Source organism: Magallana gigas, chromosome 2 (genome assembly GCF_963853765.1).
Source record: "Magallana gigas chromosome 2, xbMagGiga1.1, whole genome shotgun sequence".
Classification (NCBI taxonomy): Eukaryota; Metazoa; Mollusca; class Bivalvia; order Ostreida; family Ostreidae; genus Magallana; species Magallana gigas.
Genome location: NC_088854.1, coordinates 59,406,337 through 59,427,624, shown reverse-complemented (window position 1 = coordinate 59,427,624; position 21,288 = coordinate 59,406,337). Strand labels below are relative to the sequence as shown.

Below are 21,288 nucleotides of genomic sequence, written 5' to 3'. Positions count from 1 at the left end.
TTTGATTAGATTGGCAGAGCAGGTGCTTGCTAATTAACACGCTTTGATGTACAGATGATACAATTATTCCATAATGGATTGGATTTTTTAAAAATCATTACTGATAATTCTTAAAATAAAGTCTATGAATTACCATGGGGATATAAAATGGGTCAACAATAAAATGATGGAAACACCTGAGAACTAATTTCAATGGTGAAATTTTATTTGCATAAAAAATATCACAGTCAACAGAAACATACAAAAATAAATATATATATAATATACTGAACAATCTTCAAAAAGAACAATATATAAATCTGATAAAAAATGGAGATTTGTGGATCATGGGACGGATTGTAATACTAGGCTTTACTTTCCTTGTTATCTCTTCCTCTCTCTCTGCTTATCTCAAAATATATTCCTTATATACGCAGAGGTCATCTAAATCTATTGACAGCTTTTACCATGTACATATACCTAGTTAATTCACTAGTACATGTATTATGTAAGCAGAGACAAATGAGATTACAATCAAAACACTGATTTCAAAGATTTTGCATCAGCTAAATGCACATTTAAAAATGAGACAGCTAGGGGTTGTTTTATCATCATACAAGATAAAAATGTCCTAAACAAATGCTGGATAACATGGCATCTCACACAGTCAGAAACTTCAAGCTGAGAGGTATTGTCCTATTGCAGGGAAGCAGAAGCACTGCATTCTGGGAACGTACATCTTCTTTATAAAGAACAACGACAACGCAAAACAAAGGGAAGAAAAAATCTAATGTAAAAAAATCCCAGAAAAAATGCAAATATTGTATATTATTTACAAATAAAACGAATTACCAAAAATAAATTCTACAAAAAAGCTCAGTGTATTGAAAACTGTGTCATTCATAACAACACAAAAAAAGAAAATAAATTGAGGGCAGTATTACAACACAGACAGATAATTCCAAGATAAAACCATCAACATATATACTGTGATGGTTATCAAAATTGACTTCACAGATCTCAACTTAAGGATCTTACAAGGAATGGTAGTATTTCAATATTACCCTAGTTTTATCACTGATGCCTTGGTCATGTATAATATGCAGGGAAAAGGTTATCAAAACCAAGAATTACCTCGTGTAAAATCACATAAAATGATGCATAGTCCACAAATAACAGTTTCCATGGCAACAAGAAATTAACTTCAGATTTGAACTGTTTATATTTCTAATGTAATGTCAAAAGAGTCATCTTTGTTCTTTTTCATGGATTTGGGTTTGGGGATCACGGGAGGTTCCTGAATAGGGGACCATTTCAACATCTGATAATCACTCGGGCCACCACGGTCTATTTCCTTGATTTTGGTCTTCTCATGTCTCAACCTATGTTGAAAAATTAAAGTGAACTCAGTGACTTCATAAGGCAAAATTGATCAAATGTTAAAATTGAGACTTTGAAGTACTATAAGACTTTTTTATTCAACTGCCTTAAATATTATGGTACATGTACACTGTAGATATTAGGCAGTATTAAATTCCTCATTCAGCCGTTTTTATCCAATCTCAAAAATATAAAATTGCAAGCACTGAGTTTTTGTTATAATTTCATAAAGTTCACTACTGCCAGAAACAAAATTTGTATTCTAACATTGTGCGTCATCTCATAATGATGACATTATAGAGATGACAGTATATTTAGCAGTCTTGGATTTCTCTGCAGCTGATACACCCAATGGACACTCACCATTTGCCTTTGTAGGCCTTTGCTTGTTCCTCTGTGAGAGATTCGTCTTTTAGGATGCTCTGAAGTTTGTGGAGTTCTTTTGCTATTTGATCATCATCAATGTAAAACTGTTCCTTTTTAAATGTAAACTGGGGAGCTTTTAAATGACCCTGCAGGAGAGAAACATATATATGGAAAACCTTCAAACATTGGACAAAAAGATGACAGACTCTAAGAAATAACACTGAAGAATTCTTCCATTTAAAAAACATTTTTATCAATCAAATCAATATGATTTCTTCACCTTGACATAAACCACTGACCTTAATGAGACAGAATTAAGAAAGTTCTCCCCCTTGACACACTTAAATGATCTACTCTACAAGATCTCAATGAACAAAATCATCAAGAGTTGTTCCGGTTGACCTACATTTTCTCCTTCATGGATGATCTGCTGAGTATTCTGCTTCTCTTCGATGACCGGGTGGGTTGGGAGACTCATAGGGTCAATCAGTACATCGTAGGGAACCATGGGGTGCCGGTATGTGGACGGTTTGTAGATATCCCAGGAGTCAGGCTGACCAAATGTCCCTGTTCATAATAATAATGGATATATAATTTTGTATCCAGTATTTATGCTCTCTAACTGAAAGATTAATGTTACATTAAGAAGTCATATCAATTTTATATGCCGAAAGATTGAAGATGGAACACATTCCTACCATTATTGCCTCCATGATGTTCAGATACAAGGATACTTGATCTTATAATTTCTAGTACCGGTATACCGAAATCCTGTAAACAATTATTTGTAACTGATAAATGTATAAAAACAGCACAAGGATTCGTACCGATGTAGTCTCCATCGAAGTTCCAGAGTCTGACGGTGCAGTCGTTGGAGGCAGTCATCAGGAGTTTGTGTTTCTCCACCAGCTCAATACAGGTGATGCTGTCTATGTGACCTCGCCAGGTGTGGATCACTGCAACAGAGAATTAATAGTACTGACCATGTCAGGTGTGGATCACTGCGATATACAGGTATATAATGTCCAGATCGGATACTGACTAGGTGTGGATCACCACTGCATAGAACTCATCAAGTGTAGAAATAGCATTTCAGTGAACTTGTCAATACTACCGGTAATAAGATAATAGACTAATGTATTGATTTCAAAATTATATATGATGTTGATCTATGTACATGTACTAAGTAACTGTCTCAGCAATTTAATGTTAACAGAAAGATGACACAGGATCACATGTTGTTCCTCTTAACTGCAGAAATATAATAAAGGAATGGTGTCAATTTTTACCATGAATAATAAATTCATGATGATGTATCAAAATTATTATTCCTTTGGTTCATAACAATAGAATAAAGAAGCATATCAAATGATTCCATGAATACAGAGGGACCGTGAGTGGGGGTTGATACATACACTCTGGAGGATCTTCCTCGGCTGCCATCAGACAATAGCCTGAGATGTCAAACAGGAAGATGAAACCGAAGCTGTCTCCAACGATCAGCATGATGTCATCCTCGTTTCCCTCCGCGGTGTCGGTGATGGCCATGGTGCTGATCATGGCTCCTTTAGTCGTGGACTGTGAAGAATTTATCACAATGACTGATAGTTACTGTTCCACAATTGTGGGGTGCTTTTTTATCAATATCACTAATTTTGAAAGATTAATATTTTTTGGCATTATCTTATTAAGGTTTTCAATAAAAATTATTTGATTTTGTATCAATAAATGTATTGTAAATTCTATATCATTCTGTTGCTTCAAATCTCTTCTTCAATTTTAAAGAATTTTATAACGATTTTGTTAGGAAATTATCGACAAGGTTTAAAGAGTTTGTTAGACCTACCCCGGGGAATTGTGCCATGAGGGTGCCCCCCTGGAAGACGTTCCAGAAGTGGATGTGAGCGCGGGGTCCACTGGCTATCAGAGAGGCGGAGTCTTTGTTGTAGGCGCGGCTCTGGATAAACAGGAGCTTGTTGATACTCAGGTCTCCATCCACTGTACAGAAATATCAGAAAAAAAGATAATGAAATAAACATCACTGATGTGTGATCTAAAAAAATTAACAAATTAATGACATCTCCATCCACTGTACAGAAATATAAGAAGAGATGGAATATCTGTCACTGCCAATCAATGCAATATTGATTAATTTCAGGCATTGTCAGGATAAAGATATTTGATATATAAAACTAAATGTCAAGTTCCATGTCCCTTCCACTTCATAAAACAATAAGACTTGAATAGCTTCCACAAATCAATTATTTCAAGATACATGTACTGGTAGATTCATAAAAAGTTAAAAAAAAAAAAATAGACATACATGACTGGTCCTCATATTCCCTGGGTATCGGGGCTGACAAGTGACAGAAGATGTGACCCGAGACCATGTTCCACACGATGACCTCACCATCGTATCCCGAAGTCGCCAACAGGTTTGGCGGACACTGGGCCACAGAGAGGATATCCTCATTGTGACCGTGTTTCTGCAAATCAACAGTGTTCAAAATGTAGTTAACTATCATACATGCAAATAATGTTGACGAAGCAAAACTGAAATTTCATCAGAAGTCTAGGGATTCCACATACCAGGTCATCAGACCAGTTGGGATTTGGATGCTGCACGTGGTGGATGTTGACATCCGTCACAGAATCTGAGTAAATGTTGATTCTTTTGTCCCATCCGACTGAAACCACATACCTGAAGTACAGAAGAAGACACAAATTGAGAAATAAAGTTTACATAGTCATGGATGTTAAACTACAATCCCTGAGGTCAATAGAGTGTAATGAATGATGATCGTTACTAAGTAGTGGGGAAATTCACAGTGCATTTATTAGTTCTCAGAAATACAATGTATAAGCTGTGGTAAAATGTCTGGTTGGGATGAAATTAGGGAATCTCATGATGGTAAAAGGTATTGTCAGGTTAAGAATGTATTGACTTACCTGTTTCTATTCATCTCCACATAGGTTATGTCACAAATCTCATCATTGTCATCCTCTGCAAAACAATGCAGACAGAACAATAAAGTATTGTGCAGGGCAGTGTAAATGTGAATTCACAATAAAATCCTTCATTCAATAAACGCAAACTTTTTAAAAAGGCAAAACAAAGTTAAATTGTTCCAAAGAATGTGAAGTCTATCATTTAATTAAAAAAACCTTGGAATAAAAAGTGGATTAATTTGTAAATCTACCTTTCTTGAGAACCTTGAGACAATGTCCATTGTTATAGTTCCAGATTTTAAGGATTCCATCTCTACCTCCAGTAATTAGCCTGTCAAAGAATTAACAACATGTAAATAATACTCAACCCAGCCAATAGAATTAATTATTTCATGAGAAAGACTACTATTCCTTATTGCAGATAGTTGACAATACATGGTTTTTTTTTAAATGACTTTGACTATAACCTGCCAGAAGGTGCCAAAGTACCAGTAATCTTAGAGTTTAAAATGAACAGGATCCACTGACCTTCTACCTGTGTTGTCGAAGGTCATACAGGTTATAGCTGAATCTCCATGGGCGTCGCCGTACTCAAAGATAGGCGTTCCTGTCTCCAGGTCCCAAAGTTTGATTACCTGGTTAACAAACAGAACATTTACCATAAATTATTCTGTAAGACAGAACTTAGAAAAGGGTTAGTGTGGGCAGTTATTTATTTCATCAAGCAGTGAGGTATTACTGGTAAATCAAACTAAACTCTTTTCATTTTACAATGATTGATAAACTAGTTAATCATCATGTACTAATATCAGCTCTCATTAACACGGATGTCAGCGCAAGGGGTCAGGGGTCATTTATGTGGGAGGTATATGAGGAGGGAGACCATGTGTTTAAGCTGGTTACCACCAAACCCTCTCACAGACAACGTAACTGTTGAACACAGGGATTGAACTCGGGTCGTAAAAGTGAGAAGCGAGGGCATTGTGAACTGCGCTTCTTGGACACCCATTTGTTGTAATAGACTTATACAGTGCCAATCAGACCCAACCTAACAGAAAGTAAACACCAACTAAACCCTGGGTTTACTAGAGTGGACCCCGAGTAAACCGGAGTAAACCAAAAGTAAACCCAGACTGGACACAGAGTAAACCCCAATCAGAAGAATACCCCTGAAAGCAGACACTACTTAAGTATTTGAAATATACAATAGGCAGAAATTACAGACAGTAAGATAGTAAGATAAAAGACAGGTCTCATGCTTCGATTTCAGTGCGTACAGTGGATCCTAAAAGCAAACCCCCGAGTAAAACCAAAGGACATGTAAACCCCTATTTGACCCAAAGTAAACCCCGAGTGGACGCAAATTTTCAAAAAGCAGACACAGAGTAAACCCCAAGTAAACCCCGAATGTAAACTCAAGGGATTAGTTGGGGTGTACTCTTGTGTTAGGTTGTGTCTGATTGCAGGTACTGTATGCCTGAATTGATTTGGAAATGGCCAGACCTGGGAGCCTCCATCATAAACTGTCGGAGTCTGCAGCACCAGTACTTACTGAGCTCTCTGAACATGTGATGACCTGCTTAAAGCTCGGATTGAACCGTACACACGTCACCGGTTCTTTGTGGGTGATAGTGATGTCAGCATGCTTCGTCGGTCTACAAAGAAAACAGACTTAGTCAGCCAAATCAGTCCAATTCAAAGACTACAAAATACAAAGACATATCATGTTTTTATATGCATAATGGCTTAGGTTGTTAATTTTTTTAATAAAATATCTTGATTAAAATATATCCTTGATACAATTCTGGCACTGACATATAAATTCACATACAAAAACACACAAATTAACAGGATCAAAGCATCACAAAAAAAAAACACTAAAAGAAACAAAGCTGAAAATCTTTAATATTCAGAACCAATAATGATTGATCTGCACTGAGCTTCTGCATGTTGCAAGAATTAGGACTTTGTGTCTGCTTGAGTAGCCCTCCATGCAGGATTAATCCACCACACCAGAGGCTTGCAGATAGAGGCAACGTACCAGAAGCAGATGGCAATATAACCTGTGAAAGCTGGACAAATTCATAGAAAACAGCAGTAAAAGACATCACACACACAGCTGCTGTACCACACAGTGAAATAGCAAGGGAGGACAGTGATTTCAGTGGCATGGAGCAGACAGAATGTAAAACTGTGTGACATCACGCAAACAGAGTCAATTCTGGAGAGGGTTAGTCAAATCTCTCAAAATGTCTCTAAATTACTCTCAAAGATCTTGTTATTTTTCAGCTAGAATGGCTTTTTTAAGGCTAAATTAGAGTTACATTTAGTATGTCTACTGAATGCTTGGCAGTAAAACACAAAGTGATGCCAAGATAAAGGGAGGTAAATCTGTGCAGTGTTGGATTTGGACAGAGTAGCGGGCCTTACCTGGAGAGGTTAGCATCCAGTCTTGTATGTAAAAACAGATAACAGTGTTAATACCATTACAAACCAATGACATTGTCAGAATCAAATTCCCCATCACAATATGAGAGAAAAAGTACACACATGCTATATAAGATCAGAAAAAAACTTTACAACAATATATATACATGTTTTTATTATACTAAATTACAAATCTCTCTGTTAATATGGTGTTAATATTCAGACTCAAGGGGATATAAATAACAGAAGCGGGCCCAATGAGTAAAAATTATCTTTGTTGGAAAAAAGTAGGTCTTTTCAATACTCCATTAATGAACATTATGAAGCGGGAAAGTTCTGTACATATGCAGGATAATATAGAATGTACCAGTATATATTGGGAGATATGTACGGTAAGTTCATTTGGGTTATTTTGGTATACATTTGTATTATACAAGTCACAGCAAGTTTGACTGGCTTACGTCCCATCTACCATTATGAGTCAGGACAAGTACACATAAAACTTACTTACTAACCTACGATTTCTGAAAAAAGGAACTTGTATATTCTCTTTACGTCCAAAACATAAATCAAAGTACAAGATTTAACCGATAAAGTTATACTGTACTATTGATACATAATGATTTAAGTAAAAATAAACAGTTTACTGATCATTTTATACTTGAGCTGTCTTATTTTTGGGGGTAAGATACCCAACACTCACTTTAGTTTAAGATTGAGGATGGCCATTTGATCTGTTGCTATGGCGATGCTCTTAGCGGCGCTGGAGTAATGACAGGCCTGAAGGTCACCTCGGATCTTGTGACCCTTGGGTCTCACCGTCAGCAGACAATTGTGATCCAAAATGTCCCACACCTAAAAGAGACAATGCGGCATGTTTACATACAAGTAATAAATGGAATGGAGATAAACAAAAATTATGCTCACCTTAATAAGACTATCCAGGTAAAATCAGAGTTCAATATACTCACCTTTATACATTTATCTGTAGATAAACTGAACACACGGTTCTCATCGTTGGCAATAAACAAGTAAAATATTGGAGCATTGTGTCCTCGTAGCATGGCAGTGGGTTTACTGAAATAGAGCAATCGGAACATTAGTACTATGATACAGACTGTTCGGAACATTAATTAGTGCTCCTCCTATTTCAGTGTTAATATATAATAACAATTTTTTTGCGTTCACATTTTCTGTGTATGATCTCTATTAGGAATGAAAGTTCTACATTTTTAACAGTATCAACTGAATCTTTTGGCAATACTACTCCTACAAGAATCAAAATCTATAACATTGTACATGGTAACCCTTAACAGCGTTGACTTACTCCGAGACGTATGGATTCCACAGACGAACGATTCGGTCCATCCCGCCAGTGACGATGATGTTCTTGTCTTTAGAGAAGTCAAAACACTTGACCCCCTTGTAGACGTAGAATACTTTCTGATCAGCGTCCAGCCTCACTCTGGCGTTGGTTTTCTTGGCCTTTTCTGCATTGGAGTTCCCTCCCTGGTCCACTCGGGTGCTTCCTGATGTACAACCTGTAGAGAAAATTGACAGATCTATGGGAGTTGCGTTCCAGATGAAGTTAAAAAAAAATTGAATAAACTACATAGTTGTGAAGACTGCATTCCATTTTCAATGAAAATTTATAAATGTCACTATATTCACTAAACTGACACATTCCAAACTTATACACAAACGATACTATACAAAAAAACACAGTAACTTTAGTTATACTCATTTATATATACATGTAAGTACTTATATAAGTACTTACCTATAACTAACGCTGTTTCTTGGTGATTTGAACAGGATATAACTTGACCGATTTCATGGTAATACTTCAACTGGAATAAAAAGTCACATGTTATATATAACCAATCCTTCGCAAACACAGTGACATTTTAGCAGTCTCCATTTGACATCACATGGTAACTTTTTTTGATGATGATAACTTAAAGTTCTGACCTGTTGAACCCAGTCCCTGTGGACTTTCCATCGGATGAACTGGATTTTGGATTTGGATATAGCATCTGACAAACTGATCTCTGCTATAAACCCTTCTTTACTGGGGAGTTTGTTCCACGTTCTGTATTAAAATGTCAAACTTAGCTGTTTTGAAAAAGTTCCATTTTTATTAAGATTAAATGTACATGTGGTTTATTACCATAGATTACATTTGTTTGTTAAAATTTTATTTATTAATAAAAGTTTATCAGTGCGTGAGTATATACATGTACTTCATTTTAGTGTGTACCAAAGAGAATTTTTATTAAATATAATTTTCATTTCAAAAGTGTGCATTACTGAAAAGATTTACCACATAAATACAGACCTGAGACATTCTCCCACTGAGTTTATGACTAGTATGTTGATACATCCATCACTGTCTCCATATAGAATCAAACACTCATCTGATCCAGTGGCACTAGAAAGACAGGGAACATATAAATGTTTACATATATAAATGTACCATACTTATTGAAATCAATAGTTACAAAACAACTCTCAAAAATTCTCTCTAGATCTTTTGAACCAATAAGAAAACACAATAGCCAAACAATGAAATAAAAATGATTTCAAAAAGACATGAAGACCAATTACCGGTAATGGTTTTTAAGGCAAAAATCATTTAGCAAGAGTTATCTCCCTTTAAGGAGTTAAATGGAGACTCACCAATAGTCCAGTTTCAATGGCACTGTCTCTAAACTGCTGATCTGACAATACGGTTTATAAGAGGAGGCATCAAAGAACTGAATTTCCCGGTCCCTGCAATTTCATCAAAAGGACAGTTTTTTATGTTGCCACCGTAACAATGGTGAACAATCACACACCATTAGAAAGTGGTGAAGTTTGATAACAATATGATCTAGTTTCATTGTTTTGACATAATGTGTCCTTACCCTGTTCCTACAAGCACCTTCTTCCACTGTGCCATGATAACAAAGTCTGTGATCCATTTGGTTTTCTGTTTGTTTTTGGCCTCAGTGTTCTAATAATAACAATTATAAGTACTTGATTCATAACTTCAAAATAATATGTCAACTCATAGACTGAAGTTGGAATTTGTGTTGTTTTCAAATATTGTTGATTTTTGATTTTAAATGGTTATAATTATGTGTTGCTAAATTTTAGATTTGTTTGAATACTAATCATACATAACATGTAATGCTATGTATATTTGATTTGGGATGAAAGTTTACTGTAATCAAGAAATGTTATCAACGAAATTAACAAACAAAAAAATCCCCAACAAAATTATTTCTCATCCACTCTCTCTCAAATATATCATGCTTAACAAGTAAAACAGTTGTTTTACTTGAAAGAAAATTACAATATTTTTACATTTACATCCAGGCAAAAAAAATGATTTCTGCAAATCACTGTGAACAAAATATCAAGAAATACTGCTTTTATTTCTGGCAAACGTATGCATTCACTCAAAGCTAGCTTCTATCAAACCATTACCTGCTCCTGAAAAAATTTCTTTGCATTCTGTATAATAAATTGTCAAAAATAATTCCTTACACCAGTAACTGAATTCAATTTGATTATTATTTTTTTGGGATTTTGTAGCTTACCACAACATGTTTAGTTTCTTTGAGTTATTTTTGTAATTTCAATAACTTACCACAACGTATTTAGTTTCCTTGAGTTCAACATTAGCTCCCCAGAAAGTCACCATACCGTCCTAAAAAATTTTTTTTAAAGAACATAAAAGAGTGACACAATAATGACCAAATAATTACCACAGGTACAAGTTATTATTGTTATACTTTCATGTTAAATACTGAAATCTGATTGGTTAAGACGCAGTTAATAATATTTACTATTACCCTCAGCATTAGCAACGCACTTGGCAACGGGTAACATTAAAAAATGTTACATGCGCGAAAATTATGCGCGTACGGTTCGCTGTAGAATTCACGTTATTCCTATATAAAAGCAGTAAAATTTTCTGAAAAATTTTAAAAAAGACATTCAGTATAACAAAATAAATAGTGCCTGTTTGGGAGGATAACAGTTGAAATTGACACCCCGAGAAAACCATTGTCAACCTCCGCTTCGCGTCGGTTGACAATGGTTTTCTCGGGGTGTCAATTTCAACTGTTACCCTCCCAAACAGGCACTATTTATATACTGTAACACTAGTAACCATTTATCAGTCTGACTTTATGAAAGGAATTCTAGCACAAAATCATTTTTTGCATTAGCTACAGATCTGCAGCTATTTTAGCATAAATATTGACAAATGTAATTGAGGAAATATTTTGAATTTAACATATTTTATTCCATTTACCCTCTAGTCCTTAGAGTATATCTAACAAATTTAAAGTACGGTAAATACACAATTCTCATTGGACACTGATACATGCAATTTAAACATTATTGTTATATTCTTTTCATGATTTTTAAACTACTGTAGAAAATATATTTATCATGTATTTATAATTTTTTTTTTAAAGTTTTTTTTGTTCTTTAATTAGTCCCTTATTTCTTTACTATGCAGATTGATACACCTGTTAAACACCTGCAATTTTACCTGACTACAAGCTATGAAGGTTCCATCTTGAGTGTCTGTGATTTTCAGGATGGGGTTTTTATGCTGTGGGTTTTGGATCTTGGCAGGTAGGTGGAAGCTGACTTCCTTGGACCGTAGATACGAGTCTTCTTTTTCCGCGTATTCCAGCTGCATGTAGGTGCAAAACTCGTCCCATGAAATCACGCCCTCAGACGACCAGTCGATCTTCATAAACAACGAGTCTATCTGGTTCTCCTGTTATAACATCGCAACAAAAAGTTAGCAACGGAATACATAGTCAGACAGATAGATCTTTATTATCATATTCTCTACTGAGTCAGCATTGTTTTAAACTAAAGTTCGAATTATTTATATTCAATTTGGTGTATCAAAATTTTTTACATGAAAGCAAACCGTGACAAAATAAAGCTAAAGGCAAGTGATCGTGGTGATAAAATGTAAATGAAGAGTGCGATGTATTCAAAGACATTACCGGTAAATAAAGTAAGGCAATGGCTCGAAGAAATATTGGTTTTAATAATGGTTGTTTTCATAATAATGAAAAAAGACAATCAAGTTATCAGAGCATCATGACAGAAAGTACCGGTAATCTTCTTTGATAATGGAAAAAGGGTCTTAAAATTTTAATTAATTTGAAGTTAAAACCACACATAAATTAATAAATCATTTGAACATGTCTTTCACTGTATCTCTGAAACACTAATATGGTGTATATTCATGTTGTACCATTTAGATCTATCCAAATGTAAACAGCTTAACCTGTGTTTGTGCGTGCCCCCCCTCCCCTGTGTAGGCCCCATATGTAAATACTTATGCTTTGTCTTAATATAATTATATGTGTTGCATGTATGTATAATTGTATGTTCTGAAATAATCCTCATATGAGGGAAATAAAGTTTGAGTGAATGAATGAACTTACAAGGAGACAATTATTAACAAGCCTATGTTTTTTCTACATGGTGTACAGTAAAAATGTGGGACAACAAGCATATATGCTATAATTAATTCTGGCACCTATTACCGTAATAATAAGTCCATCTACTGAGTGCCTGACTGAGGTGAGAACAAAACTACAACACATCTGCCATTAAATTAAAATATTTCTTAGAGATGATCAAGTCAGTCAGAAGGAATCCAACATTAATTTTTTCACTTTTTTAATGGCCCATTGCATTCAGTAACTTGACAACCACAACTGCTGAGTTTGGCCTCACAAATGACCTATTTTCATTTATTAAATAATTTTTAAAACCTTGGCATCACATTTCCTTTCAGGCATCAGTCTTGGAATTTGGAAGGAATTACATTATTTTACTTGAACTTGTCGTATAAAATCAAGATAAATTTACTACTGTAATATTATTATACCTTAAATTAACAGTTTTCTATCAAATTGTGTACGTCAAAATGATTTGTTACAAAAATTGTGTAAAATACTTCTAAATTAACTAAAACCTATCAAAACACAAAACACTTCTATATAAAATAAAATAATTAAAACACATTAGTAATATCACATTGACTACAACAGCTCTGAGAAATGTAAGCTAAATGTTCTACTACGTAGTGAATCTGACTGTATAGATAACTTACAAGCAACACCGTCGAGATTCCAGGAATGCGCTAATATCATTTTAACACAATATGTAGATATCAGTAAGACAAATCAGTATATCAACAGTTAAGTTGTCATTTTAGATTATGAATTATTGAATAATCAAGGTTAAACGTTTTTGTAATTAAAGATGTTGACCTATAATTACAAGCATTTGAAAGCTTCTCTCTTCCTAGAACATAATTTTTTTTTCTTAAACTTATTTTTTGTTCCATTTGTGGCCCTGCATGACCCCAATTGCTAACCTTAGCTAGATGATCAATGAAAGATTATACTAGTAAACAAATTAACATGAAATGTATGATTTAAATTACGATAACCTAAAAAAAAATAGCAAATTATCTTCTCAACTTTTATCTTTATATAATTAATGTATACATGTTTATAAATCATTAAAATGCATGAAGTACTTAGTTGATCAACTAAATCAAATGCTAATCAAAGTAAGATATATATGCCAATAGTTGTCATTTATAACATCATATTCCAAGAACTCACACACCCTCAAAAGTGGGAATTTGATTTAAAATCCACGAAATTTCTCCCCACAATTCCCCCACGAGTCGTTCTGTTCATTCTACTGGTTCTGACAGAGTAGCCTACCTTGTTCCCCTTGATGTAGAGCCTCTGTTTGAGTAGCGCCTTAAATTCCTCCAGATCCAGTTGTCCTGATTGGTTGGCATCAGCCTCCGCAAACGCCTGCTTCAGCTGCTCCAACGTCTCGATGTTGATCTGTTCTTCTATCTACAAATTAAAGATGAAAACCAATCAAAATGTTGTCCTATAGAAAACAATGATGCGGTGAGTGACCATTAAACTGCAATTTATAAAAAAGTTGCTGTCTTTTTGGATGCAGTGGAATCTTATTCTATTTAAGTATCATTAAAACTCTTGTCTGTACTCCAACAATCATGTTGACCTGCAATACAACACTATGACATTTTACAATGACTTAAAACTAACACCAGGAACTCCTTTAATTATATACCTCTGCTGTACTACTAAATGCATCATCCTCTTCCTCAATGTGTAGAAAGGTCAAAGTAAAAACATCTTTGGCTTCACACAGAGGAGAATTAAGATTTTTATGTTTTCCAACACTGTCTGGAGAACATATTGGAGAAAATGTCGGATTCTGGAAATCCAATGATGAAGCCCCAGCAAAGTCATTTTCCGCCATCATCGGGTAATTTAAACATTCACCCTTCTAGTTATGCATTACTCCATCTAATTATTATCAACTCCATACACAATTTATCGCCAATAATTACAGATAAAACGCTTAGACTTTACCTGTTTTCGTAACTTATTCATCTCTCCCGGTCAAGTTCAGCTCAGGTTTTACAGGGGTAAACAGGTTATATATCATAAACACTGCATCTCTCCCAAACTGTTCAAGCCCCCGAAGAAGAGTGACTCCATACTTGTCATAAGAGGTCATAAATACAACCAAAAATTGATCTTAAAATTAAGGGAGTCCCTGCTCAAGATTAAATGTAGAGAAATTATTATCATTATGGAAGTGGGTCTGTTTTAATGGATTGTCAAGAGCCCTTAGCAACACGACACCATGTTGTAGCCACTGCTGCAGTCAATTGGCCTGTGCCATAAATTGCTTTTCCAATCTTACAAATGAAGCATATAATAAAGTACAGGCAAGAAATGACGAGTTCAATAGAAACCAGTCGACCTCTCTTCATTGATTTTAGAAATGACAGGAAGTGCCAATTTTGCCTCTAACAGGAATTACACCACTCAGGATGTCAGGTGAGAGATCAATCAAAAAAAAAAAAAGTAAGTTGTCTCTCTTTTTTAAACGCATGTCTTAAAGGCCGAACATTTTTACCGGGTGGTAAATCTCAGGTGAGGGCGGGGCTTAATTATTAGAGGTGTGAAAGCCTCCAGGGCTTGCAGTCTACCTGTGGTCGTGAACGCTGCTAATCGCTATACACAGGAAGCAAATTAATACACAGGAAATAAAGAATTCGTCAGAATTGGTCTTAGTTTAAATATCTTATTGTTCTAATGACCACAATAAGCGATTTTATACGGAAATGGTATGTGTCGTCCGAATTTTCTCTAAGCACACGTGTGTAAAGCACAATTGAAAAAATGCAGTAAATTAATTCTGATATAAAAGTATAACTCAGTACACTGTGTTTAGCACTTGACATTGTTTAAAAAGTTAATTTTAACAATTATAAAAGTATAAGAAAACCATACGATCAGTAAGAATGTGGAATGTAAAGACAGCCATTATACGTCGACAATTAATGGAGTTCGTTTTCCATGGAGTGACGTTTACATGCACCAACTTCTTACCAGTAAATATAGCTTTAGTAGCATATTGTACGTTTGTTGTAAAAAGAAAATGTTTTATGTTTTGGAGCTGTCCATGCATTTTCGTGGAATTTATTAGGTCACACACATTCAACATAATTCAAATATAAATTGTGCGTATTTTCAATCACTGAAGAATTATTTTTCATAATCAATTTTAATACTGGTAATGTTTAAAAGCAATTTTCAATTCCCCCTTTTTAATACATGACGGAAGATATCAAAGATAACGTTGTTAATTGCTAGTAAACAGAAATCCGCGGACCTGGCAGGATCACGCTCGGACGATCACGTCAATCAAACTGGGTGCTATTGTTTCAAACTTGATTGACAAGCGGCATCATTTTGAAGTTTGTACAGGTAAAAAAGGGGGCGTTTGTAAAATGTTCGGCCTTTAAAAAGCTAAAATGTTAAAAGAAAAAATCTTATATCATGGAATATGTACTGGTATTCTTTGAAATTTTACAATTTATTAAACTTTGAATTTATTTTTAAATATATAACTACATGTAGTTTTATTGGGTTTTCCACATAATAAGAAACTTGAATCTTATTTTTGAAACTCCCTCATCTTTACATACTGTTATTATGAAACAAAACGGTACATCAGTATATGTACAGGTACCTTAATTTTGCCATAAATAGACCAGTGTAAGTGTTACCTTGGTAACCAATATCACTAGCTGCAGATTTGTAACTCTATCTACAGAAGCTCTGCAGGTTGATATGAGGAATGTCAGCTACAAGTTGTACATCTCTTCTTTTAGAAGCAATAATGGTATTGTAGCCAAAAACATCACTATTGCTTCTAAATGGAGAGATGTAAAAATAATTTCCTGTAAGATCTTTATCTGTAACTTTCAAAGCACGTCACAAGACACCTTCATGTACTGTAAAAATGTTAATTTACCCGTTGGAAAAATTTACACTAGTTACGTGGTAAGCGTAAAACTGCATAAAATACCCCCCCCCCCCTCCCCTCTGCGTTTGGTAAAAAAACAAATCTCAAAACTTTAGTGTGGTGAATCACGCATACGTGTATGTAATACCCACGCATATCATTTGAAATTGACCATAAAAAATGCGTACTTAATCACCAATGTAAATAACCACTTTTAGGGTACCAGTTCATTCAGTAATTTCCCAGATTTGTAACTCTATCTACAGAAGCTCTGCAGGTTGATATGAGGCATGTCAGCTACAAGTTGTACATCTCTTCTTTTAGAAGCAATAATGGTATTGTAGCCAAAAACATCACTATTGCTTCTAAATGGAGAGATGTAAAAATAATTTCCTGTAAGATCTTTATCTGTAACTTTCAAAGCACGTCACAAGACACCTTCATGTACTGTAAAAATGTTTATTTACGGGTTGGAAAAATTTACACTAGTTACGTGGTAAGCGTAAAACTGCATAAAATACCCCCCCCCCCCCCCCCCCCCCTCTGCGTTTGGTAAAAAAACAAATCTCAAAACTTTAGTGTGGTGAATCACGCATACGTGTATGTAATACCCACGCATATCATTTGAAATTGACCATAAAAAATGCGTACTTAATCACCAATGTAAATAACCACTTTTAGGGTACCAGTTCATTCAGTAATTTCCCAGATTTGTAACTCTATCTACAGAAGCTCTGCAGGTTGATATGAGGCATGTCAGCTACAAGTTGTACATCTCTTCTTTTAGAAGCAATAATGGTATTGTAGCCAAAAACATCACTATTGCTTCTAAATGGAGAGATGAAAAAATAATTTCCTGTAAGATCTTTATCTGTAACTTTCAAAGCACGTCACAAGACACCTTCATGTACTGTAAAAATGTTTATTTACGGGTTGGAAAAATTTACACTAGTTACGTGGTAAGCGTAAAACTGCATAAAATACCCCCCCCCCTCCCCTCTGCGTTTGGTAAAAAAACAAATCTCAAAACTTTAGTGTGGTGAATCATGCATCCGTGTATGTAATATAATGCATATCATTTGAAATTGACCATAAAAAATGCGTACTTAATCACCAATGTAAATAACCCCTTTAAGAGTACCAGTTCATTCAGTAATTTCCCAGATTATGAACACAATACAGACTAACAGTTAATTTGTTCCTCTAGGATGGAACATATACAACACAACAACTATGTGGGTGGTGAACTCCATCCCCACAACCCTCGGTGCTTCCACAAGTAAGAACCTCTTTCAATTAAAGTTCCTTACACTCAAACAGTCAAAGAGTAAATGCCATATGTGAGCCTCTACCTAGCAGCTGGTTTATAACACAGCCCCCACCCACGCCTTACCCAGCCCTTCAGGGTAGTGTTCTCCTCCTGTGGGTCATATGGCTCTACGAACCGACTGTCCCTCCTCTGGGGGAAGACCATGGGTCGGACCAGGTCCTTGTAGTGAATGGGCTTCCAGTCCATGGCTTCAGTTTGGCTGCAGTCTCAGACCGTTTGACAAACTTCAGCTTTCTTTACTAAAACATCAGGAGCCGGAATGTTCTTCATCAAAACCCAAGGGGACTGGTTTCTATGACTTACTTATTTAATTATTAATCTGATTAACGAAGCCTTGTACAATCAAAGACCTGTAACTCAGCAGTGGATGAATAAATCATAAGGAGTCTGCATAAGGAGTCACACATGCCTGTTCACAATGTATCTAGACTTCTGTCAGCATCTTAATGAGGGAGGAATAAAGAATAACAATACAATACAATACAATTTTAAATAATTTGTCTGTGTTGTAATATCCCTTGGCCAGCCATCTGACCGGGAGTAACCATGTATGGTCCATTGGGCTGATTACACTAATTATACCTGATGATTGAATGACTACAGATAAGAGGGGTATAATGGTGACAGTTATTGCTGACTGCCGGGTGTAGCTAGACTGATTAATAAGTCTGATTGTGGTGGCGGGATGCAATGATTCTCAGCCAGTATGAAGGGAATAGATGTGATGAGGAGTTTCTACATCAACAACAAATAATGCACACAGAAAGGTATCATATATTCTATGATAGATAATACCTTTGTAATCTAAATATTCATAAATTTTATTACTTCTTTTTTGTAAAACTGAGGATCAATGTATTGGGGACTTGGGAGGTGGGGGTTGGTGGGTAGGGGGTGGTCAATATGATGGAAGTATTAATTACTCTATATTGTCTTTAACAACCATATCTTATTAGATTTTGATAAAGCTACTGGAATATTGAATTTTCGTTTCATTTCTCTGGTACCCCATCTACAGTTTTATAGTAAATTCAGTTGAAAGAAATGTCATAGTTTACAAGTGAACTGTGAATTTTTCTCATTCAATAAAATTTCTTAATTATGTTACAGAATTCTAATGAGTTTTCTTTAATTCAACAGTAAATTTTCTTCTCGATTCAATGATTAATTCTGTGGCAGACCAAAACAGAAATCCGAGGACCTTTGGAGATGAAAAGCTATATTCAATCGTACCAAAGTGTATGTATTATCAACCTACACAAATGCACGGATAAGAAGAATTTCTCTTGATTTGGTCTTTAAATTGAATAATGGTTTATCCCAAATTATTCAATAAATTTAGCATGCAATTATTATAAGACTATCTCAAATTAATCAACTCAAAATCAAGAAATAAAAATTGAAAATGTTAATTTCATGCAAACATCTAAATTATAATAACCTGCAAAGTGCACTTAAAACAAATGCTAAAAAACTGTACTCATCTTATATGAGTTTTTGTATTTTTCTTTTTTTTAATTCTTTAATATCGTTGGTTCTCAACAAATGAATGAATTCATCTACATAGCTGTAAAATGATATACAGGGCACAAATCATCAGTTTTACATGTCATTTTCAAAAAGGGGGAAAATTCACAGAAATTATTATTGCTTGTCTTGTGTCAACGATGAATTCATATTAGATAGTAATATTATTTTACTATTTAGTATTATGACAATAATTAATAAAGATTTGATAAATTATCACTTTGTAATATAGAACTTCCAATATTTTATTGAATTTGTTTCATGCTATCTACAATGTTTACTTTTAACTAAGTCATTAACAGTTTTTTCACCGGTCCCTCAAGACCGGAAGTCAACAGTTGCTACAACAATCGCCATTTTTACAATTGACCTACATTTACCATTCAGTAGCACATTAATAAAACTTTCACAGCTAAGTTCATTTGAGAGCATTTAAATGCACTTTCCCTATTCCTACACTTAAAAAAGTTTAAATCATATACCATTTAAACAGAAATCATGCTTATGTATCGCTTTTTGTACATAACAGTAAACTCGTGTTGACATGGTCATCTCAAAACCCCAAAAGTTCAAGATACACAAAACACGTAAACTTCCGAATTACCTTATTTTTCAGCTGCTGTGATACGGACCCCTGGATGTTTCCTGGCCGTTTGATGGATTCTAACTCCAAAATACCATCCACTGCCCCCAGAGTCAAGCGTCGGGGCTGTTTGGCCGCCTCTATAAAAGAGGTATCCTCTTTCGGTGGTTCCCATTGTTTCCTCGATCCCCCCGCTTGGGTGGTGGGTCTTTGTGGTTTGTCTGAGAGTAACCCTGAAGTGGCTGCGGTCGCCGGTCTTTGGCCATTGTCAAGTACACTGATAGAATAACAGTGGAGGTTAGCTGAGGCTGAGCTGGGACGGATGAGTTTCTTCCGACCCCTGTGGGAGCTCGTCACAGGACGGCTCGGTGGCATTATCAGAATTAATTTGTGGAGAAATCCCTCTGACAGACTCTCGATCAGACCGTCTTCACTCTCGCTGATATAAACTCCACTATCAAACAACGGCGTCCATGGATTTTGATTGTACTTCCGTTGTTTTACTTCCGTTGGATCTCTGAAGAACACGTGATAAATTAGTTATATAGAGCGAATTTTAAAACGACGGGGATTTAACGTGCTATGAGAAGAGTAATATAACCGCAATAATGTAATTTCTCCGATATTTTTATCCTACATTTTCTGGAGCCAAAAAAAAGGCGAGGTCTATACATTATCGCAGCTCTGAGTGTCTATATATAAATACATGAAGATTGTTTTGAATGTTTGAACATGTTGAACCTCATCTGACAAACCTTGGAGATCTGCTCATAACATACAGCTTTACTGCTTTAATCTATCATAAGGATGGATTTCCCCCATAATACACAGACGCCATTACAAATAAACACCCCCGCAGTTCATGATCATTGTGACATCACTCTAAAATTTACATTGTGACGTAATATTAAAAAAAACACCCCCGCGTTAATGTCGTCACATTGAGCTTATTTAGTATTTGTGCCCTTGTTTAAAACAGTACAAACAAGTAGGAAATGTTCTTATATTCTTCACAATTCGCAAAAAATAAATGAATAAATAAATAAATGATTTACATAGTTATATCATCGGCCTAAATTAAGAAATAATCATTAATTTATTTATCACCTTTACATCACTGGGTCATTGCAAATTGGTTTTAATTTTTTTGTGTTTTACCACCATTGGTTTTTAACTTTTAATTCTATTTCAGAAAAAAACATACCGTTCTGTCTATAACTTTGGTTTCGGGAGCAAAAATTAACAATATTACAAGCACACGGGTACCTGACGTCGAAAATATTTTCTTTTGTAACAAGATCATTCCAGAATAGGTCCAGAAGTTTCTCACTCTTGCTAGCAATCT

General features: G+C 35.1%; 1 protein-coding gene across 6 annotated transcripts; it reads right to left on the bottom strand.

The window, feature by feature from the left end:
• Positions 1–184: 184 nt before the first annotated feature.
• Positions 185–20,824, bottom strand: LOC105340927 (cilia- and flagella-associated protein 337). Of its 6 annotated transcripts, XM_011447195.4 has the most exons (27): positions 20,699–20,824; positions 19,965–20,460; positions 13,866–14,006; positions 13,241–13,270; positions 11,648–11,881; positions 10,736–10,795; positions 10,008–10,096; positions 9,781–9,873; positions 9,440–9,532; positions 9,073–9,193; positions 8,882–8,951; positions 8,429–8,642; positions 8,073–8,178; positions 7,805–7,956; positions 7,105–7,125; positions 6,227–6,329; positions 5,203–5,309; positions 4,926–5,005; positions 4,675–4,729; positions 4,315–4,426; positions 4,049–4,211; positions 3,572–3,723; positions 3,141–3,303; positions 2,553–2,681; positions 2,132–2,292; positions 1,723–1,871; positions 185–1,361 (listed from the first exon to the last, which is right to left on the bottom strand). In XM_011447195.4, the coding sequence occupies exons 1-27, from the start codon at positions 20,713–20,715 to the stop codon at positions 1,199–1,201; spliced, it is 3,474 nt and encodes a 1,157-aa protein (XP_011445497.1). In that variant the 5' UTR covers positions 20,716–20,824; the 3' UTR covers positions 185–1,198. The 6 variants fall into 6 exon arrangements, with proteins under 6 accessions (XP_011445497.1, XP_011445499.1, XP_065933623.1 ...); XM_011447197.4 differs by lacking the exon at positions 7,105–7,125; XM_066077551.1 differs by lacking the exon at positions 13,241–13,270.
• Positions 20,825–21,288: the final 464 nt, after the last annotated feature.

What these genes read in the sequence shown, in the direction of transcription:
- LOC105340927 (XM_011447195.4), bottom strand. An exon ending in TGGAATCCATACGTCTCGGA is followed by an intron (nt 8,179 to 8,428) that starts GTAAGTCAACGC and finishes GCTCTATTTCAG; the next exon opens with TAAACCCACTGCCATGCTAC. An exon ending in GGAATATGAGGACCAGTCAT is followed by an intron (nt 3,724 to 4,048) that starts GTATGTCTATTT and finishes ATTTCTGTACAG; the next exon opens with TGGATGGAGACCTGAGTATC.